The 22382-nt window shown below is 41.2% G+C and overlaps 1 protein-coding gene across 1 annotated transcript; it reads left to right on the top strand.

Annotated features, from left to right (window-relative positions):
* The first annotated feature begins 11038 nt into the window (after positions 1–11038).
* Positions 11039–12849, top strand: C6H3orf80 (chromosome 6 C3orf80 homolog). The gene has a single exon (XM_063306499.1). The coding sequence runs from the start codon at positions 11436–11438 to the stop codon at positions 12084–12086; it is 651 nt and encodes a 216-aa protein (XP_063162569.1). The 5' UTR covers positions 11039–11435; the 3' UTR covers positions 12087–12849.
* The last annotated feature ends 9533 nt before the right edge of the window (positions 12850–22382 follow it).

Here is a 22382-nt window from a genome sequence, read left to right as displayed (position 1 = left end):
GATGATGCTGTCAAGGTAATGCATGCTATATGCCAGCAAATTTGGAAAACACAAGAATGGCCATCAGACTGGAAAAAATCAACTTATATCCCCATACCAAAAAACGGAAACACTAAAGAATGTTCAAACTATCGAACAGTGGCACTCATTTCACATGCCAGTAAGGTAATGCTCAAGATCCTGCAAGGTAGACTTCAGCAGTTCATGGAGCGAGAATTGCCAGATGTACAAGCTGGGTTTAGAAAAGGCAGAGGAACTAGAGACCAAATTGCCAATATCCGCTGGATAATGGAAAAAGCCAGGGAGTTTCAGAAAAACATCTATTTCTGTTTTATTGACGATTCTAAAGCCTTTGACTGTGTGGACCATAACAAATTGTGGCAAGTTCTTAGTGGTATGGGGATATCAAGTCATCTTGTATGCCTCCTGAAGAATCTGTATAACGACCAAGTAGCAACAGTAAGAACAGACCACGGAACAACAGACTGGTTTAAGATTGGGAAAGGAGTACGGCAGGGCTGTATACTCTCACCCTACCTATTCACCTTGTACGCAGAACACATCATGCGACAAGCTGGCCTTGAGGAATCCAAGGCTGGAGTTAAAATCTCTGGAAGAAACATTAACAATCTCAGATATGCAGATGATACCACTTTGATGGCTGAAAGTGAAGAGGAACTGAGGAGCCTTATGATGAAGATGAAAGAAGATAGTGCAAAAGCTGGTTTGCAGCTAAACCTCAAAAAAACCAAGATTATGGCAACCAGCTTGATTGATAACTGGCAAATAGAGGGAGAAAATGTAGAAGCAGTGAAAGACTTTGTATTCCTAGGTGCAAAGATTACTGCAGATGCTGACTGCAGTCAGGAAATCAGAAGACGCTTAATCCTTGGAAGAAGAGCAATGACAAATCTCGATAAAATAGTTAAGAGCAGAGACATCACACTGACAACAAAGGCCCGCATTGTTAAAGCAATGGTGTTCCCTGTAGTAACATATGGCTGCGAGAGCTGGACCATAAGGAAGGCTGAGCGAAGGAAGATCGATGCTTTTGAACTGTGGTGTTGGAGGAAAATTCTGAGAGTGCCTTGGACTGCAAGAAGATCAAACCAGTCCATCCTCCAGGAAATAAAGCCAGACTGCTCACTTGAGGGAATGATATTAAAGGCAAAACTGAAATACTTTGGCCACATAATGAGAAGACAGGACACCCTGGAGAAGATGCTGATGCTAGGGAGAGTGGAAGGCAAAAGGAAGAGGGGCCGACCAAGGGCAAGATGGATGGATGATATTCTAGAGGTGACGGACTCGTCCCTGGGGGAGCTGGGGGTGTTGACGACCGACAGGAAGCTCTGGCGTGGGCTGGTCCATGAAGTCACGAAGAGTCGGAAGCGACTAAACAAATAAACAACAAGAATACTCTAATATTTAAATCAGTGTTTCTCAACCTCAGCAACTTTAAGATGTGAGGACTTCAACTCTCAGAATTCCCCAGCCAGCATGTTAAGAAAAACATGGAACATTCATGTGGCAGGTATCCAACATCCACAGATCTGCAATGCATAGTATTGGCTAATAAGCATCAATGTACTGCTTATCACAATTGGGATTTCCATTTGGGGTTGGATCACTTCCCTCAATTAGTATCACAATGTATAGGTTTTTAGCACAGCCGCTGCTGATAGCTCCCACAAAGCAATTCTTATAGAATTCTTGTAGAATATCCAGGCATATTGAAGCTCTACTTCGATACAATCATGTAGTTGATGGGAATCCTCCACACTGGCAGACACAACCCTTAGCCTCAAAGCAATAACTAAACCTAAATATATGTAACAAGTGTATGGGCATTATTCCTCTTTACTTACCTATTCTCAATTCTGTTTCTCTTCTTTTCCCACGTCAGTTTTTAGATTGTAAAGTCCTCCTTGCAGGGACTTGCTCTCTTTACTTTGCATAAGATTAACATGCTAGGTTCACATCATGCTGAGCCATAATTGATGAGTTGGTTTTGGTTTAACATATTGTGCAAACCCAGTCATGATTGTACACTGTAGTTTATGATGTAGGTAAGATGTGTCTCAGCAGATGGCAATTTGTAAGCAAATATATGTGTTGCTTTTTAGTAGTATGCAGCCTTCCATCCTTCTGAGGTTGGTAAAATGAGCACCCAGCTTGCTGGGGAAGGGGATGACTGGGGAAGGCAATGGCAAACCACCCCACTATGGTCTGCCAAGAAAACGTCGCAAAAGCGGCGTCCCCACAAAGGGTCAGACGTGACTCTGTGCTTGCACAGGGGACCTTCCACCTTTCATCAACTCTCAAAAGATACATTTTTTATTCCTCTGTTTAGTCTCCTTTTGAAGCTACCTATCCTAACTTTCCTTGACACTAGTTTATGGTTTTCACAGATTTTATCTAGTATATGGGTTGGGTAATCTTCAGTCTGGGCAATAGCATACAGTCCTCCACATCAAGCAACCCTCATAGCCATAACAATCCTGCCTACGTTTTTCATTGGTCAGCTGATCAGCATTAGGTCTATGCTAGTTCTTGCTATCATTAATGGCAGGGAACCAAGCAATCCGGTCACCACCAGCAAGCTGATCATGGGATCAACTGTCTGCAAAGGACCCCATTACTGGTTCCTTGCTACTAAATGCAGCATAAGAGCTTTGCACATGAAAAGTTTGAGTTGTGCTTTTGAATGGATGTGAAGAGAACATGTACATGTGTATACTATGTGCCATCTTATCTCTGATGCAGCATCCTCTGTGGATCTCTGCTCATTAATGGTTGCCTGTTAATGTCCAAGTACATAACAGGACTAACTTTGGGCTAGGAATCTTATCTATTCCACACAAAAAGGTAATTTACTGATTGCTTCTCTGAAAGGAGAAATATTATCTTATTAAAGGAATATTTCCAAATAATCTATAAAACCTTTAGAAAGTTCAACAGAGTCTATAATACTGAAGGCAGTTGTGCCAAAACCAACCCTTGGCATTGTGAACTGTTTTGACAGAGTTAAGGGAGACTTTGGCCCTGTAGATCTAGCACAAATTTCAACATCAGATAATAATTTTGGAATGGCTTCAAGGCCTATGGAAGGAACATTCATAAGATTGCACTGTTTCGTCCTTTTAAAAAATCTGTTTATTTCTTATGCCTTATAAAAATGTATGTATTATGTTCAGCTATACTAGAAAGTATTTCACCAGGAAAATTGTCCGTAACAATTTTTACTGACATTGTGACACAAGCTAGATATTTGAACTGTTTCACGTTCTGTTTGTAGGTATGATCCTTATTTCTAGGAACAAGAGATCAAGTGTTCTGTTGGAGCTGGGAAAAGAGCAACTCTCTCAAAGATAAATAAATCAAAATAAATTGATTGTATGTAGCATCCCTTCAGCAAAGGATCGTTACCTTGTTGTGGTGCTGGAGCTTGAGCACCTCAATGATGCCATGAGCTAAACCGTGAAGGGCTACCCAAGACGGGAAGGTCATGACAGAGAGGTCAGACTAAATGCGATCCCTGGGGAAGGTAATGGCAACCCACCCCAGTATTCTTGCCGTGAAAACTCAATGGATCAGTACAACCAGACATATGTCAGTATACCATCGGAAGATGAGACCCCCAGGTCAGAAGATGGTCAAAATGCTACTGGGGAGGAACAGAGGATGAGTTCAACTAGCCCCAGACGTGATGATGCAGCTAGCTCAAAGCCGAAAGGACGGCTAGCAGCTGATGGTGCTGGTGGTGAACGGCGAATCCGATGTTCTAAGGATCAACACACCATTGGAACCTGGAATGTAAGATCTATGAGCCAGGGCAAATTGGATGTGGTTATTGGTGAGATGTCAAGATTAAAGACAGACATTCTGGGCGTCAGTGAACTGAAATGGACTGGAATGGGCCACTTCACATCAAATGACCACCAGATCTACTACTGTGGACAAGAGGACCACAGAAGAAATGGAGTAGCCTTCATAATTAATAGTAAAGTGGCTAAAGCAGTGCTTGGATACAATCCAAAAAACGATAGAATGATCTCAATTCGAATTCAGGGCAAGCCATCTAACATCACAGTGATCCAAATATACGCCCCAACCATAGATGCTGAAGAAGCTGAAGTAGAGCAGTTCCATGAGGATCTGCAGCACCTACTGGACAGCACACCTAAAAGAGATGTTATTTTCATCACAGGAGACTGGAATGCTAAGGTGGGCAGTCAAATGACACCTGGAATTACAGGTAAGCATGGCCTGGGAGAAGAAAACGAAGCAGGGCATAGGCTGATAGAATTTTGCCAAGACAACTCACTCTGCATAACAAACACTCTCTTCCAGCAACCTAAGAGACGGCTTTATACATGGACTTCCCCAGATGGACAACACCGAAACCAGATTGACTACATCCTTTGCAGCCAAAGGTGGCGGACATCTATACAGTCGGTAAAAACAAGACCTGGAGCTGACTGTAGTTCAGATCACGAACTTCTTCTTGCACAATTTAGGATCAGACTAAAGAGATTAGGGAAGACCCACAGATCAGCTAGATATGAGCTCACTAATATTCCTAAGGAATATGCAGTGGAGGTGAAGAATAGATTTAAGGGACTGGACTTAGTAGATAGGGTCCCAGAAGAACTATGGACAGAAATTGGCAGCATTGTTCAAGAGGCGGCAACAAAATACATCCCAAAGAAAGAGAAAACCAAGAAGGCAAAATGGCTGTCTGCTGAGACACTAGAAGTAGCCCAAGAAAGAAGGAAAGCAAAAGGCAACAGTGATAGGGGGAGATATGCCCAATTAAATGCAAAATTCCAGAGGTTAGCCAGAAGAGATAAGGAATTATTTTTAAACAAGCAATGCGCAGAAGTGGAAGAAGACAATAGAATAGGAAGGACAAGAGACCTCTTCCAGAAAATTAGAAACATTGGAGGTAAATTCCAGGCAAAAATGGATATGATCAAAAACAAAGATGGCAAGGACCTAACAGAAGAAGAAGAGATCAAGAAAAGGTGGCAAGAATATATGGAAGACTTGTATAGGAAGGATAACAATATCGGGGATAGCTTTGACGGTGTGGTCAGTGAGCTAGAGCCAGACATCCTGAAGAGTGAGGTTGAATGGGCCTTAAGAAGCAGTGTTAATAACAAGGCAGCAGGAGACGACGGCATCCCAGCTGAACTGTTCAAAATCTTGCAAAATGATGCTGGCAAGGTAATGCATGCTATATGCCAGCAAATTTGGAAAACACAAGAATGGCCATCAGATTGGAAAAAATCAACTGATATCCCCATACCAAAAAAGGGAAACACTAAAGAATGTTCAAACTATCGAACAGTGGCACTCATTTCACATGCCAGTAAGGTAATGCTCAAGATCCTGCAAGGTAGACTTCAGCAATTCATGGAGCGAGAATTGCCAGATGTACAAGCTGGGTTTAGAAAAGGCAGAGGAACTCGGGACCAAATTGCCAATATCCACTGGATAATGGAAAAAGCCAGGGAGTTTCAGAAAAACATCTATTTCTGTTTTATTGACGATTCTAAAGCCTTTGACTGTGTGGACCATAACAAATTGTGGCAAGTTCTTAGTGGTATGGGGATACCAAGTCATCTTGTCTGCCTCCTGAGGAATCTGTATAACGACCAAGTAGCAACAGTAAGAACAGACCACGGAACAACGGACTGGTTTAAGATTGGGAAAGGAGTACGGCAGGGCTGTATCCTCTCACCCTACCTATTCACCTTGTACGCAGAACACATCATGCGACATGCTGGGCTTGAGGAATCTAAGGCTGGAGTTAAAATCGCTGGAGGAAACATTAACAATCTCAGATATGCAGATGATACCACTTTGATGGCTGAAAGCGAAGAGGAACTGAGGAGCCTTATGATGAAGGGGAAAGAAGAAAGTGCAAAAGCTGGTTTGCAGCTAAATCTCAAAAAAACCAAGATTATGGCAACCAGCTTGATTGATAACTGGCAAATAGAGGGAGAAAATGTAGAAGCAGTGAAAGACTTTGTATTTCTAGGTGTGAAGATTACTGCAGATGCTGACTGCAGTCAGGAAATCAGAAGACGCTTAATCCTTGGGAGAAGAGCAATGACAAATCTCGATAAAATAGTTAAGAGCAGAGACATCACACTGACAACAAAGGCCCGCATTGTTAAAGCAATGGTGTTCCCTGTAGTAACATATGGCTGCGAGAGCTGGACCATAAGGAAGGCTGAGCGAAGGAAGATCGATGCTTTTGAACTGTGGTGTTGGAGGAAAATTCTGAGAGTGCCTTGGACTGCCAGAAGATCAAACCAGTCCATCCTCCAGGAAATAAAGCCAGACTGCTCACTTGAGGGAATGATATTAAAGGCAAAACTGAAATACTTTGGCCACATAATGAGAAGACAGGACACCCTGGAGAAGATGCTGATGCTAGGGAGAGTGGAAGGCAAAAGGAAGAGGGGCCGACCAAGGGCAAGATGGATGGATGATATTCTAGAGGTGACGGACTCGTCCCTGGGGGAGCTGGGGGTGTTGACGACCGACAGGAAGCTCTGGCGTGGCTGGTCCATGAAGTCACGAAGAGTCGGAAGCGACTAAACGAATAAACAACAACAATGCAGCATCTGCCTAGCAGAAGTTGCTGGCTGGTTAACTTGATATTGGTGTCCAAGTTTAATCTACCACCTTTGGTATTTTATGATCTTAATTTGAATTTTTGTGTTTTTCATGATATAGTTTTACTGATATTACCAGTATTATTTTTTGCATTTAATTCTTAATTTTTCCATAGTCATTGTAAACTAGACAAGCCTAAAATCATGGAAATATTAGGAATAAGGTTTAACTGCATTGGCTTTTGACCTTTGAATCTAAAAAAAAAATGTAAATACATATAATTTACATAATTTTTTAGTTTTCTAAACCTCTTCAGTACAATTGAGCAAAAACCTGTTCCTCCCAGATCCGCCCAGAAAACAAGTTCCATTGCTTTTCAGCCTAACCCCATATTTATTTTTTTCTTAAAAAGGAATTCCATATGGTATAATGAATTTTAACTCCAAGAAAGCTTATCAACCTGCAGTCAGACTTTTGTTGGATTTGCTCTATTCCAGTACAGTTTACAAAGCTGTTTGTTGTGCCATGCTAAGCCATGGCTTGTTTAACTATTGTTTTATGGAATGAATCACAGTTGGCTGGCTTCATGCAACATATATTATACCAGCATTTCTCAACTTTGGCAACTTTAAGATAGGTGGACTTCAACTCCCAGAATTCCCCAGCCAGCTGTGCACCCATCTTCAAGTTGCCAAGGTTGAGAAATGCTGCATTATACACTATGGTTTACTAATTGCAATGGCTGAATTGCTACCACATGCAAAGCCAAAATGATGAACTGATTTGTAGACATAACCACTGAGTCAAAGGGTTTTTTTCAGTCTTTCTGCTTTCCTTGCAGTGCTATTCAGAAGCAGGCACGTGTGCAGAGATTAGACTGGTGGATTCTGTTAACTAGAGAGATTGCTACTATTAGATTTTTAAATCTTCATTAGACATCTTCAAAGTGTAAGCTTTCTGTGGTGAGTGAAGGACTTTGAAAACATGCTTCCATCTTCAAAGGGTTTTTTCCCTTTATAATGAAGAAGTTTGGATAGTTTGGGTTTAGTCATCAACAAAGGTATTCTCCCATCCTTTGGAAAGCACAGTACAAAAAAATAAAAATATTTACCCCTACTATTTCCAGTTTTCAGATGGGAATTATGTATCTCTTTGATTCTCTATAGCTACACTAAACTCTAATTTAATTTGCAAGTTTATGGAAGAGAGGGCATGACAGTTACGCTGTTACAGAGCGAACCAAGGTTTGTAGCAAAAGTATCATTCAAGGCTGCAAGCCTTATACCCACTTTTCTCATTTGTCAGTGAGACTTCCAATTGACCACTTGTTTTTATTCATGAACTGTCCAAAACTGACTTTTCACTGCTAAAGCAATCCCATAATGGGACACAGTAAATTAAAAGAAGGGTCCTGAATATTTGGGATTTGTGAACATGTTGAGAGTATGTTTGGACTCTCAAAAAAAAAAAAAGGTAGCTATAGTGGGTGTGGCTAGTTGCAAAATGCCAGAAGAAAACTAGGGGTTGCTCCCTATCACATTTCTGTAATGTTTCAGGATACTCACTATTCATCCCCAACTTACCTTTATCTGATTTAAGGGAGCAGTCATTTAAGTGGTCAAAACTTGGATATAACAGCCGGTTTAATATAATCCAAAATTAAGTGTAGCCTCAGGGGCATACTTTGGAGTTCTTCAGAAGCTTCTTCAGACAGGAAGTTAAGCAGAACAAGTGAAAAGAATTTAGAATATGCTTTTGGTAACTCCCAGTTTGCAGTGAAGCTCCTGACCCAGATTGTGTATCTTAACCTAACCTATTACACAGACATTGATAACCACTTTCCCTACAGAGGCAACCTGGCACTCTCCAGATGTTTTGGAGTACAATATCCCTTGTCTCTCTCAATTTGGCCGATAGGAAAACATACATGAATCATAATCTGAAACATTTAGAAGATATCAAAGTGTGTATTCCTGCAGATTCCTGAGGCCTTTCCCCCTAAATCCCCAACTATGTGTGCTTTCCAGCATCACTTTGAGAAACCACTGCCCACCCACCCAATTCTTGTTCTTGCCATGCTTCCAAAATGAGACCACCAAAGTTGCTGCCCTCACGCACCAGTGGAGATGGTGTTAGGGGAGCATGGAGGAGAGGTTAGGTGTAGGGAAGAAGCAGGAAGAGCAAAGGACTCCTGTCTACTTAGCTTTTTTCTTTCAATTGGCCATTTTTCTTCCTATCTTGCAAGCCTCCATAGCTCCTGGAGAGGAGAAATGCCAAGCAATGGAGGTTACAGGTAGGAATAGCAACTTAGTGGAAGACTTTCCAGAAGGTACTATTCCTACCTGAGCCTAAAAAGAAAGAAAATAAGACTTTGGTTGCTAGAGGCTTTCTGTTCCCTCCAGAGCCAAAGCAGAATTGGCATGGAAGCAGAGAGCCCTGTGGCCAGGTGGAAGGAGACAATCCTGCAGTGTGCCAAACGGAGCTCCCTAGACGGCCAACCTCAGTGAGGTTCCTCCTTCTTGTGGAATGGAATGTTTGCATAGGACATTGTATTGCATTTTCCAATGAAAAAATACCACTAGCACTGAGAGGGAGACTCTGCTATGAGGATTTGTCTTCAACGAATAGTTAGCAGGCCATCCCAGCACTGGGGAAAGACAAGTGTGTGGATAAGGCCTGGAAAATGGATAAAATCAACAGAACAAACCACAATGGGACTAACGATAAAAGTTATGCGAATAAGTTCCTGAAGCAAGTGAATGGGAGGTCCTCTGAATGGCCCTACAAGTCAATCTGGATCATCTTCCCTGCTAGAAATTGGGTTTGCATGTGGGTTAAAGGAGAGCCTTCTTTAAAATAAGGTATCTTATTTCTGTTCAGTCTTTTGGAACTGTCATACATTTGGGCTTATTTCAGTTTTACTGTTGTGCCTGTGGTACAACAAGCAACTGGCAAAAAACATTGATTTTTCTTAAAATCACCACTTTACATCTGTTTTGGCCAGAAGCTCCCTTTAAGTTACTTTGCAGGGGAGGGAGATTCATGTAGAAAATAAGCCAGAAAACTGGCATTTGAGAATATGTTGCATTTATTATTGTTTGATCATCTATTTTGCTAAGAAATAACTGCAAGGCCTAGCAAGTTAACAAAGGAAAGCAAGAATCTGAAAGTTGCTTGTCTTCCCATTATATGCCCCTGCTGCCCTATAGCTCTGCCTTTTTTCACATCTCTTTGTATTCTTAAACCATGGTGAAGACAGACAGAAAGAAAGAAAGAAAGAAATTCAGGTTTTTAATTTGTAACTTCCTGGAGACTGATTTTCACATGGAAAGATTGGGCATTAATGTAAGGGGGAAAAAAACCTTCACTTCCTTCTCCAGTTTTAATAACCTTAATGAGCCCTGCTGTTAAATAATTCTGCTCTAGTGCAAAGCATACAATGCCACCCTTTTCTTTCAGTTATTTCCCTGCCAAATTATACAACTTCTCTATATAGACCTTGTCCTACTAAAATGATATGGTCAGCCTAGAAGAGCTTTCCCCATTCTGCAGTCTCCAGACCCCTTAGACTCCAGCTTCTGTGGCTCAGCCCACTGAAGTGAATCATAACCGACCCAACTAGGAATAACACCTGTAATTGGTTAAATTACCTTCATTAGTTACCCCATTACTCCTTCCCAGTACTTCTCCAGTTAAGAGTGTGCCCATCACAGTAAAATGTGCTTTGTTTAATCACATGTTGGTGAATAAACCACAATTAGCTGGGTTCACCCAATTTGCTATGCGTGTTAACCCAAAGCACTTTACAGTTTTTGATGCTGTATGAAACCTACTGAAACAGTGTGGTAAGCAGAAATGCGCTTGACTAGTTGGTGGCTCAGCATTTTGTGCAAATCCAGGTAATTCAGTGAACTGTGATTCAGGTAACTATAGGTTGCTCTGTTGTGAGAAGATCACCTACTTTTTCGTTACCTACCAGCCTCCCATCTATTGGATTTGGATCTGGGAAAAGCTGCCTTGCCCTTTTCACCTGTTGGCTCTCCAAACTTTCTTGACTGAATCTATTTCTGGCCTCTGCTTATTTGTTTCTCCATGCTGGATATTCTGGTGGGTCCTTCATATTCTCTAGGAAGGAAGAGTCACCACTATCTCTTGGCAAGCAGGTTGCTGCCAGAAAAGAAAAGGGAGAAAAAAAACACGATCTCCCATCTCCCTAATGGAAAAGGAGTTGCATTAAGCCCATTAACATCAGCCAAATGGTGATCATCAATTTTTAATCAGAAATATGGAAAGCAAGCCCCAGGAGCAAGTAAATTTAAATAACGCTCACAGGGAATCCAATCACTTAAGCATGGGAACTCAACCCGAGCGAAGGGGAGTGAGCGTTGACAAAAGGAGAAGACGACAGCCGTATTAATAAAGATTAAAGTGCTGCAGGGAGCAAGCTGATCGGCTCCATTAACCCCTTGCCCGGCCGCCTTTGGCTACGCAGACACCCGCGCGCAACATGTCCACGCTTCCCGCCTCGCCGGCTGCCCTTGCAAGCAAGACCTGTTTAGTCGCGCTGCGCTCCCGGGCTGGGCTGCGGGACTAAAGGCGCCCCCGCCTGAAGGCGGGGGGGGGGGGGTCCTTCTGGAGCTACCAACGCACCCCTCCCTCTCCTCTTCCCGGGCTTAGGGTTGCACGCCCGAGAGGCGAGTTTGCAAAGAGCCCGGAGGTGGAGGGGAGCGAGCGCGGAGCCGACGGGCCATGGTGGCGGGTGGGAGCGCGCGCAGCCCTCCTCCCCTTTACTGACGAGGGGGAGGATGACGGGCAGCAGCCTACCCCCGGGGCTGCTGGCGCTGGGCGCCGTTTTGCTATGGCAGCCTTGCCAAGGGAGCTGCGGCGAGCAGAAATGCGGCGCGCAGGAGAGTTGCTGCAGCTACGTCAACGCCACCTACGCGGAGACCAAATGCTGCAAACTGCCTTTCCACACGTTCCTGGACAACGTGGGCTGGTTCGTGCGGAAGCTCTCCGGGCTGCTCATCTTGCTGGTGCTCTTCGCCATCGGGTACTTTCTGCAGCGGATCATCTGCCCCAGCCCCCGCAGGCACGGTCGGCGCCGCCGGCGCCCGGGGCAACGGAGCGAGGAGGAGGAGGAGGAGGAGGATTACGACGATGACGACGTGGAAGAGCAGGACTCGCTCGCCCGCGTCACCCCGCTGAACGTGACGGCCGCCACCTCGCAGGACTCGCTGCTGGACAGCGGGGACCGGGAGCCGTCTCTGCCGCCCCCTCTTCGCCAGGTCGTCTCGCCCATCTTTTTGCAGTTGCCCAGCTACGAAGAGGTGAAATATTTGCCCACTTACGAGGAATCCATGCGGCCCCAGCAACCGCTGGTCCTGCCCGTCACCAGCCTGGCCACCGGGACAGGCAGAGGCCTCGCGGAGCCGGATCGCTGGACAGGAGGCAGCTGAAGAGCGCTCCCTGCCCTTTCCCAGCGCCCCGCAGCTGGTGCCGCCAAAGCTGAAGGAACTGCCCGGTCGGCGTCGCCGGAGGTCGTCGCGCCGAATCCCCTTTTTCCTTTGGGAGATTTAGGGAGGGAAGTTGGAAATAACGGAAGAGGGAGAAGAGAGAGGGAGAGGTGACCACGAGGGTCTTCCTTGGCCCTTCATTTTTTCTTCTTTTTGCGAAGTTGCACACCTGAGAAGCTGCTGTGCAGCAGGGGAGGAAGGGCGATTCTGCCTCCGCCTGTGAAACACCGCCAGCCTTTCACATTTGAGATGCCTGGTGGTTGTCCAGGTATCTTTAAGTGCCAGTCTATGTGACATGCATTCAAATTGGAGACATTCACAACTAGGAGCTATATTGTTTTTTAATGGTCCTTCCCTGTATTGTGTGGATGCATTCTGCTGAAGTACCTGATCACTTTCTAATGCAGAATAAAATCCTAGAAGGGAACAGTGTGATTCTTTTACTTGTAACCAATCCAGATCATACTGGTTTAAATGATTTCTCTCTTCCTGAAATTTGTTCATGAACATTAACAAGTAACTTGGAGACTTTCGCAAATCATCAACGTTGCTGGAGCTGAGGTGGGATCATCAGGAGAAACACACAGAATCCCTTCTGGTTGTTGGATTTTTTTTTTTAAGCACTTTGACGTTATTAAGTTCAGAAAGATTTGGGATTTTTGGGAGTGTGATGACTGAGAATTCATTAAAAAGCTTTTTTAAAAAACATAAAGGAGTAGTCACTTGCCCTTTTTTGGTAGAGGAGCATTATTAACGGTTCATTTTACAGTATTCTAACATTCATGATCACTGATTACCAGGGATATACTAATGCATCCTGATCTAACACTGTAGAGCAATAGGACTGCACGCTTGCTTGCTTTCTCAGGCTGTTCGAGAGGGAGCCATAGCTAACTTTCAGAGGAGGATAGATTCAGTTGTTCTTTTGGCCACTGCACCTTTTGTACTGTTATCACAGAAAGGTTGCAGATTATATACTTCACCTTTTAAAGATTTTGTGCAGGTTAACATCTCTATTTATGACCTCCATATTATCATTAAGGTTTTTAAAAATCTCATCCAACATTTCTCTCCGAACTCCCAAAATTGTTTGCTTATTTCTTCGGTATAAAAGGTGGAGGATTTCTGATTCACTCAAAAGTTTACTTGCTTTTTTAATCTTCCACTTGCTCCTGTTAAAGGGATTCCTTGATATGCAGAACTAGTATTTGGGAGTCACCAGCTCAGGAGGATACCTTATTCCTTACTATTTTTGCTTTGGCCACCAAAGTGAAATATGGAGATAGACTTTACTAGGGAACTGCAACCATTGCTGAGATAATATTTGAGAAGCACTTTGACCACTTGATATGTACTAAATGATTGAAAAGTATTAAGATTAGATAAGTGACCTTGGTTAATAAACCATTTGCTTCCCCCCCCTTCTGTTCTACACCTGGTTGACAACAACCATCAGGGTCATGATGGCCACTTGAAACAGCAGGGATGGTACTTCCTAGTGTTAGGCATGAGAATTATATAATGCTGTAGATGGTAACCTTGATTCTGGATAATGATGTCATGCAAAATTGGAAATCTTGGTGGTGGTGGCCGTGGGGGGGGGGGGGGGGAGGGAGAGGACATAAGCCACAGTTCCAAATAGTACCAGTTATCCCACTGTGAGAATCACCTCGTAAACACAATCCCAGTGACATCAGTTGAATTTAGGGTTGTGCTCTTTAATTTAAGGCCACCTCACTTACTTAACTCAGTGGCTTATTTTCAAGAAAAGATGCATAGGGTTGATTGAACCTGACATCTGTAGGAACCAGCTATTACTGAAGACTATGCTGTTGGTAGCACCCACAAGGGAGAACCAGTAGCTATGCTTTAAAAAATAGCAGAAACTCACAGTATACCTAAGCCAGAACATTAATCTAATGAATTTTGAAGAAGATTCACTGGAACAGTCACAACTACTGAAGAAACTGCTTATCTGGATAGTCAGGTAAGAGGGAGCTTTAGTTTCTGCACACTTCTAAGCTGGTGGGGGCAGAAAAAGAACAGTGCAGCTACTGTGGAGTATAGGCCCAACTGGCTTGTTTGTAATTGTGAAATTTTCCATTAATATATTATGCAGTTAATTGTGCTATGCAGTGATATGAGAAATTGTTTTTACTAAGTGCTTAACTGCTGCTTGAAATGCTTAACATTCAGGAACACCTCCATTGTCATGGAGAAGATAAGGATACTTAGTGCTTTCCCTATTAACCAATTCTCCAAATTGCTGTTTCACAGCTGGGCTTTTATGGCATAACACTAAATATCTGCAAGTAGTATGTGTTTGGACTTTGATTCTTAACTGTTTTCCTCTCTCTTTGAACAAGTTAAACATTAGTTTCATATTACAGTGAAGACAAAATACAAACTGACGAATAGTTGAAAAGAAACAAAAATAATTTTTGCACCCGAAGTTCCAAGAGGGGTGCTAATTTGAGGCTTGTATGAATAGGATGGGTTTCATAAACAACCTAGTTAATAACAACTTTGATTCTGTTTGTTTAAATGGGATGTCCCACAGAGCAAAGGAAGAGCAGATTAGGGTCTACAGGACAGATGAACCCTCAATCAGTTGTTGCTTGGCATTTCAATAGTGTGACATCACATTTTGTATCCATTAGATGGAAATTCAAATTACATTACAGTGGATATGGATGTGGTTCCAGCATTACTTGGCCCACGGTTTCAGCAGTGTTGGGAATACTCACAAACAAAACGCTGCATCAAAGAAAATTAGAAAGGGTCCTGGGTCACATTCCAAGTGTGTTTTCAGTAGATTACTTGTATCATAGTAACACTATAGAGATAGCAATAGAACAGAATACAGGAAGCCCTCACCACTTTTATATTTTGTTTTTACAAAATAAAACATCTCCCCAACCCCCATAGGGAGATACAAAGAACACCCCCCCCTCCAGGGTCCAGCGCTTTTGCGTCGCTCTTGAGTCTGGGTCAATCCAGTTAGGCATCGTTTAAAAAAGAACCGTGGCACTATATATTGCCTCTGGTTTCAGAGAGTTTGTGCTGCTTAGAAATTGCTGGGAAACACAAGCGACAGGATGCTTCTGGGCTTAGTCCTGGTTCTGGGCTTTAATTAGACATCTAGTCAGTCTCTGTGAAATTTTTTTCTGGACATCTACATCAAAAGCAAATACAGAAATATGTTTTCTCCACAAAATGATTAGATAAATTGCTAATTGTACTGAACAGTCCTACATGTACCTATTTTTTTACTCCTATTGAGTACAATGAGGGCTATTTCTTAATAAGAGGGTAATGTGGCATCCTTCTTAAACATAATTAAGCAGCACCAACAAAGAGAGCGAGCACTGCTTGCATTCACATCCTTGCAGCAGCTTGTGAAAATACAGTAGGGGGAAAAAAACCACATATTGTGTCCATTGGCTTATACTACGTTAAAAAAAAATCAAGAAAAAAAAAACTACATTTAGAATTTGCAGCTCAGGTTGCAAGCCCTAGAACTTTACCAAAGTTAGCTAGTCTCACCCACAAAACTCTGTTTTGCTTTTGGCCATTGCTCAAATAAATAATAAACTCCCAAGGCCCTGAATGCAAGGGGAATTGCCAGCCAGAAATCCCAGACGTGTAAGGCAATTTGCTCAGGTTAACATTTTTACCATCAGACTTCCTTTGCCTTTAATTGGCTATAGAGTGTTGAGTGGAGCTAGTTAATCTTTATTTACTGTCCATCAGAAGCCATTAATTACACTTAGGTATAGACAAGGAAATAAAAAAACTAAAGATATAACAAACTAAAATATTACTATGCATCCAGCAACAGGATGAAAAAATGAGCTTGGAATTCTCTAGAGCATAAAATTCTCTTCAAATCTATTTTGGTTACTCATCAAAAATTTATTATAGAAATAATTTATAGACATTAAGCATTATAAAACTTTTGTTGTTCATTCGTTTAGTCGCTTCCGACTCTTCGTGACTTCATGGACCAGCCCACGCCAGAGCTTCCTGTCAGCCGTCAACACCCCCAGCTCCCCCAGGGACGAGTCCGTCACCTCTAGAATATCATCCATCCATCTTGCCCTTGGTCAGCCCCTCTTCCTTTTGCCTTCCACTCTCCCTAGCATCAGCATCTTCTCCAGGGTGTCCTGTCTTCTCATTATGTGGCCAAAGTATTTCAGTTTTGCCTTTAATATCATTCCCTCAAGTGAGCAGTCTGGCTTTATTTCCTGGAGGATGGACTGGTTTGATCTTCTTGCAGTCCAAGGCACTCTCAGAATTTTCCTGCAACACCACAGTTCAAAAGCATCTATCTTCCTTCTCTCAGCCTTCCTTATGGTCCAGCTCTCGCAGCCATATGTTATTATAGGGAACAGCATTGTTTTAACTATGCGGACCTTTGTTGTCAGTGTGATGTCTCTGCTCTTAACTATTTTATCGAGATTTGTCATTGCTCTTCTCCCAAGAATTAAGCGTCTTCTGATTTCCTGACTGTAGTCAGCATCTGCAGTAATCTTCGCAAATAGAAATACAAAGTCTTCCACTGCTTCTACATTTTCTCCCTCTATTTGCCAGTTATCAATCAAGCTGGTTGCCATAATCTTGGTTTTTTTGAGGTTTAGCTGCAAACCAGCTTTTGCACTTTCTTCTTTCACCTTCATCATAAGGCTCCTCAGTTCCTCTTCGCTTTCAGCCATCAAAGTGGTATCATCTGCATATCTGAGATTGTTAATGTTTCCTCCAGCGATTTTAACTCCAGCCTTAGATTCCTCAAGCCCAGCATGTCGCATGATGTGTTCTGCGTACAAGTTGAATAGGTAGGGTGAGAGTATACAGCCCTGCCGTACTCCTTTCCCAATCTTAAACCAGTCCGTTGTTCCGTGGTCTGTTCTTACTGTTGCTACTTGGTTGTTATACAGATTCTTCAGGAGGCAGACAAGACGACTTGGTATCCCCATACCACTAAGAACTTGCCACAATTTGTTATGGTCCACACAGTCAAAGGCTTTAGAATAGTCAATAAAACAGAAATAGATGTTTTTCTGAAACTCCCTGGCTTTTTCCATTATCCAGCGGATATTGGCAATTTGGTCCCGAGTTCCTCTGCCTTTTCTAAACCCAGCTTGTACATCTGGCAATTCTCGCTCCATGAATTGCTGAAGTCTACCTTACAGGATCTTGAGCATTACCTTACTGGCATGTGAAATGAGTGCCACTGTTCGATAGTTTGAACATTCTTTAGTGTTTCCCTTTTTTGATATGGGGATATCAGTTGATTTTTTCCAATCTGATGGCCATTCTTGTGTTTTCCAAATTTGCTGGCATATAGCATGCATTACCTTGACAGCATCATCTTGCAAGATTTTGAACAGTTCAGCTGGGATGCCGTCGTCTCCTGCTGCCTTGTTATTAGCACTGCTTCTTAAGGCCCATTCAACCTCACTCTTCAGGATGTCTGGCTCTAGCTCACTGACCACACCGTCAAAGCTATCCCCGATATTGTTATCCTTCCTATACAAGTCTTCCGTATATTCTTGCCACCTTTTCTTGATCTCTTCTTCTTCTGTTAGGTCCTTGCCATCTTTGTTTTTGATCATACCCATTTTTGCCTGGAATTTACCTCCAATGTTTCTAATTTTCTGGAAGAGGTCTCTTGTCTTCCTATTCTATTGTCTTCTTCCACTTTTGCGCATTGCTTGTTTAAAAATAATTCCTTATCTCTTCTGGCTAACCTCTGGAATTTTGCATTTAATTGGGCATATCTTCCCCTATCACTGTTGCCTTTTGCTTTCCTTCTTTCTTGGGCTACTTCTAGTGTCTCAGCAGACAGCCATTTTGCCTTCTTGGTTTTCTTTCTTTGGGATGTATTTTGTTGCCGCCTCTTGAACAATGCTGCCAACTTCTGTCCATAGTTCTTCTGGGACCCTATCTACTAAGTCCAGTCCCTTAAATCTATTCTTCACCTCCACTGCATATTCCTTAGGAATATTAGTGAGCTCATATCTAGCTGATCTGTGGGTCTTCCCTAATCTCTTTAGTCTGATCCTAAATTGTGCAAGAAGTTCGTGATCTGAACTACAGTCAGCTCCAGGTCTTGTTTTTACCGACTGTACAGATGTCCGCCACCTTTGGCTGCAAAGGATGTAGTCAATCTGGTTTCGGTGTTGTCCATCTGGGGAAGTCCATGTATAAAGCCGTCTCTTAGGTTGCTGGAAGAGAGTGTTTGTTATGCAGAGTGAGTTGTCTTGGCAACATTCTATCAGCCTATGTCCTGCTTCATTTTCTTCTCCCAGGCCATGCTTACCTGTAATTCCAGGTGTCATTTGACTGCCCACCTTAGCATTCCAGTCTCCTGTGATGAAAATAACATCTCTTTTAGGCGTGCTGTCCAGTAGGTGCTGCAGATCCTCATAGAACTGCTCTACTTCAGCTTCTTCAGCATCTATGGTTGGGGCGTATATTTGGATCACTGTGATGTTAGATGGCTTGCCCTGAATTCGAATTGAGATCATTCTATCGTTTTTTGGATTGTATCCAAGCACTGCTTTAGCCACTTTACTATTAATTATGAAGGCTACTCCATTTCTTCTGTGGTCCTCTTGTCCACAGTAGTAGATCTGGTGGTCATTTGATGTGAAGTGGCCCATTCCAGTCCATTTCAGTTCACTGACGCCCAAAATATCTATCTTTAATCTTGACATCTCACCAATAACCACATCCAATTTGCCCTGGCTGATAGATCTTACATTCCAGGTTCCAATGGTGTGTTGATCCTTAGAACATCGGATTTGCCCTTCACCACCAGCACCGTTCACCACCAGCACCAGTCCTTTCGGCTTTGAGCTAGCTGCGTCATCAGGTCTGGGGCTAGTTGAACTCATCCTCTGTTCCTCCCCAGTAGCATTTTGACCAACTTCCGACCTTTATAAAACCTATTATAAAACTACCTTACACAAATCAAATCTTGAAATCCAGTTTGTTGAAGTGGTTAAAGGCACTGGACTGGAAACCAGGAGATCATGAGTTCTAGTTCTGCCTTGGGCATAAAGCCAGCTGGGTGACTTTGGAGCAGTCTCCCTCTCCCAGCCCTAGGAAGGAGGCAGCAAGGACAAATCTCTTCTGAAAATCTTGCCAAGAAAACTGCATGTCCATAGTCCATAGTTCAAGTCAAGACTGACTTGAAGGAACTGAAAAAGGGGAAATCATCTTACTAGAGTATGTTGAAGGGCAATAATCAAATTGGTAATTATTACCATTGCTAGAGCATTATACCTTTAGTTACTGACTTTGGTCAAAGGTTTTTAATAACTTTTGCAAAACTACTTAACAATCTGGTAATTATTTCTACCCTAGTTAATTATCCATTTATTCCAGGGCTTATAAACTATAAAATAAATTAACTATAAAACTATAAAATAAAATAAAATAAATTTTGCAAAATACTGGAAAACTAAAGGACATTTGTGGGAGGATCACTTGTATTTACAAATTTAGGAAAAAGCACTAGCTAAAAAACTAACAGCAGCAAAATGTCTTCAAGAATCTTTCAAAATGTTTAATTCTAATTTTACCTATTGAATAAAGTTTTATTATTTTTCCCTCCCCAGTTTTTGATTTTTCTTTCCTCGTCTATTTAGTTTTAATTATTAATGAATATTTTTCATTAAAAGCTAAGAATGAAATAACAAAGATGAAAACATTTTAAGCCACTTTTAACAGTTATTTTTATATGTTATAATTACAGAAAAATAAGCATACATACATGAGCATGAAGGATGCAGTCTGACTCTAAATAGCAAAATGCCTTACAAATTTCTTGTATTTAATTTTGTGGGAAACAAGGTTTGCATGAGAGGGGATGAACTTAATGTTTCAAATTTTTCTACCTTTTATGATTCCACCCTCCATGATAACTGGGGGTAACATATTAAAAATTCCTATGCAAAGGTTTTCAGTTTCACTTTTTTCCAAGAATCCAAAGGAAGTATGATCATCAAATTCCCTTGTGCAATGAGTACGTTGCCTGCAAACCACAAAGGAATAAATAGTGATTTCAATCTTTTTTTCCAGACATTTGGGTCCAAAGTATGAGAAGGAACTTCCAACAATTAGCTTTAAAATATGCATCTTTTATTTAGAAATTCTAAACAGGCCACTTGATATTGCACACAACACAACTGATGAGAAGGGGGCATCAATGGTGTTATTTGCCCAGCATGTTTTATCCAGGGCCATCACTGGAATTGCAGTAAGACTTTCTAAAACTAGCCACAGCTGACTTTTTCACACAGCACATTAATTTACATTAGTTAAATTGCATCAAATTCAATAGGCCTGGTCCTTGAAGTTATGCTGGGAATTTTATTCCAATAAATGTGGATAACACCAGATTGGAAAAGTCTGTATTAGACAAATATATTAATTGATTAGTGGTTTTCAGCTATCATACTTCAAAAGACAATGGGTTGAGAAGTGCTATACTAAGAAGCATTTGGCTTTGATTACCAAATCCTGGAAATGAACAGCTGAGAATGACTCTCATTTTCATCTTCTTTAAGAGTTTCCCAGGAGCAAAAAAGACAAGAGTCCAGGTTTAACTCAATATGGCCTGCCTTAGATTCTTATCTTCTGAGAATGATTATGAGGTTCTAAATGCATTTTCTTTCCCAACAAAAATCTTCTTAAGAAAAAAATACTTCTTCTCCTCTCATATTTTTTTTATTAAATGGCATACTCATTAAATATAAATGAGAGATGCAGCACTGAAATTATTTCAGTACTGCAAATTATATTATGGGAATCATTTAATATTTTTGTGAGATAGGCCAAAGCAAATAATTCATGGAACCTGTTACTTTGCAAATTTGCCTCATGGTTTGAAACAAAACAAAACAAAACAAAAATTTTAATTTGATATTATTCTCATTTGAAGCCAGACCTGCTGTGTTTTAGTACTCTAAAAATCCTACTGGATGTGTGATAGCTTGGCATTTCTCTTAAGTTTTTGTGTAATCTTGCTGCTTTTGGATTTTAAACAAATGCAAGGACTACATTCTATTACATAGTTTTAATCCAAAATTTCTCCTCTTTATCAGTTATAAATTAGTCAAATTTACTTTTTCCAGGAATATAATGGATGAAAAGTCTCAAAGTAGTTGTAAAAGTTGTGAACGCTAGTTGTGATAAGGAAAAGAAAAATGTGATAGTGGTAAGTAGTTCTTACTGCATCCAAAACACAGAAAAAGTAATGAAAGGCGAGTTCTGTATAAACCTGGGGATAAGAATCTAAGGAAGAATTGTTAGATCCCTTGTACTAGTTTGTTTATGTATTTATTTGGTTATGGTTAATTGGCTGCCTTAATCTAAAAAGATTCTATAGTCTTGACCTGTCCTGGTCATCCAGAGTTTCCATCCAAGGATACAGCTCTAAGAACATACTTTCAAATATACACAAGGTTCCTTTTAAATGAATGATGAGTCACGGACAACACATGAAATAGCTGTACATACCTAAGTGGTCTTTCACATAATACTTTTAATTTTGATATACTCAATCATCCTATTGGGCATTATGGAAAAAAATACCAGCTTGTTTTTTGGTTCTGATGTACGCGCAATTTGGCTCTCAGTCTTATATAAAGCTAACTTCTTGGCTGAAGAAATAAAATCTTGAGTGACATCATAATATTTTGAACTTTTATAAATTCTTAATGAGAACTATTCACTTAACAAGAAATTAAACCTCATAAAATATGTTAAATTATCTATTACCACATACATTTTACATTATGTACTTACCCATCACAAAATGATTTATCATTCCAAATGATAGTTTATATTAAATATTATATAAATTTATTTTATTACCGCTGTCATTACAAAAACAAGTGTCTTCTTTGGACAATCACTCAGGCTATTAACTCAAAATACTTATATCATAAAGGGAGCTGCAACATAGCAATTAGTGTGATGTTAATATTAATTCCTGGTCTATTACTAAAATTGTGTGTCCTATATAAATAAACAAATGGGAGATCTTGACAGCAAATATTGGATATGCTTCAATATGTGAATATTTTCTTACCAAATGTCTTACCAAATATTTCCTTCTTAAAAACCTAATTGAACATATAATAAATCTCCTAGTTTTACTTAATAGACAAATATTTTCTCAGATTCTGTGTTGAACAAGAAAACTCTGTTGGTAATCAGAATAGCTGA

This window comes from Candoia aspera, chromosome 6 (genome assembly GCF_035149785.1).
Source record: "Candoia aspera isolate rCanAsp1 chromosome 6, rCanAsp1.hap2, whole genome shotgun sequence".
NCBI classification, from domain to species: Eukaryota; Metazoa; Chordata; class Lepidosauria; order Squamata; family Boidae; genus Candoia; species Candoia aspera.
This window is presented reverse-complemented; position numbering and strand designations above follow the sequence as displayed.

What these genes read in the sequence shown, in the direction of transcription:
- C6H3orf80 (XM_063306499.1), top strand. Translation starts at nt 11,436, where the DNA reads ATGACGGGCAGCAGCCTACCCCCGGGGCTGCTGGCGCTGGGCGCCGTT.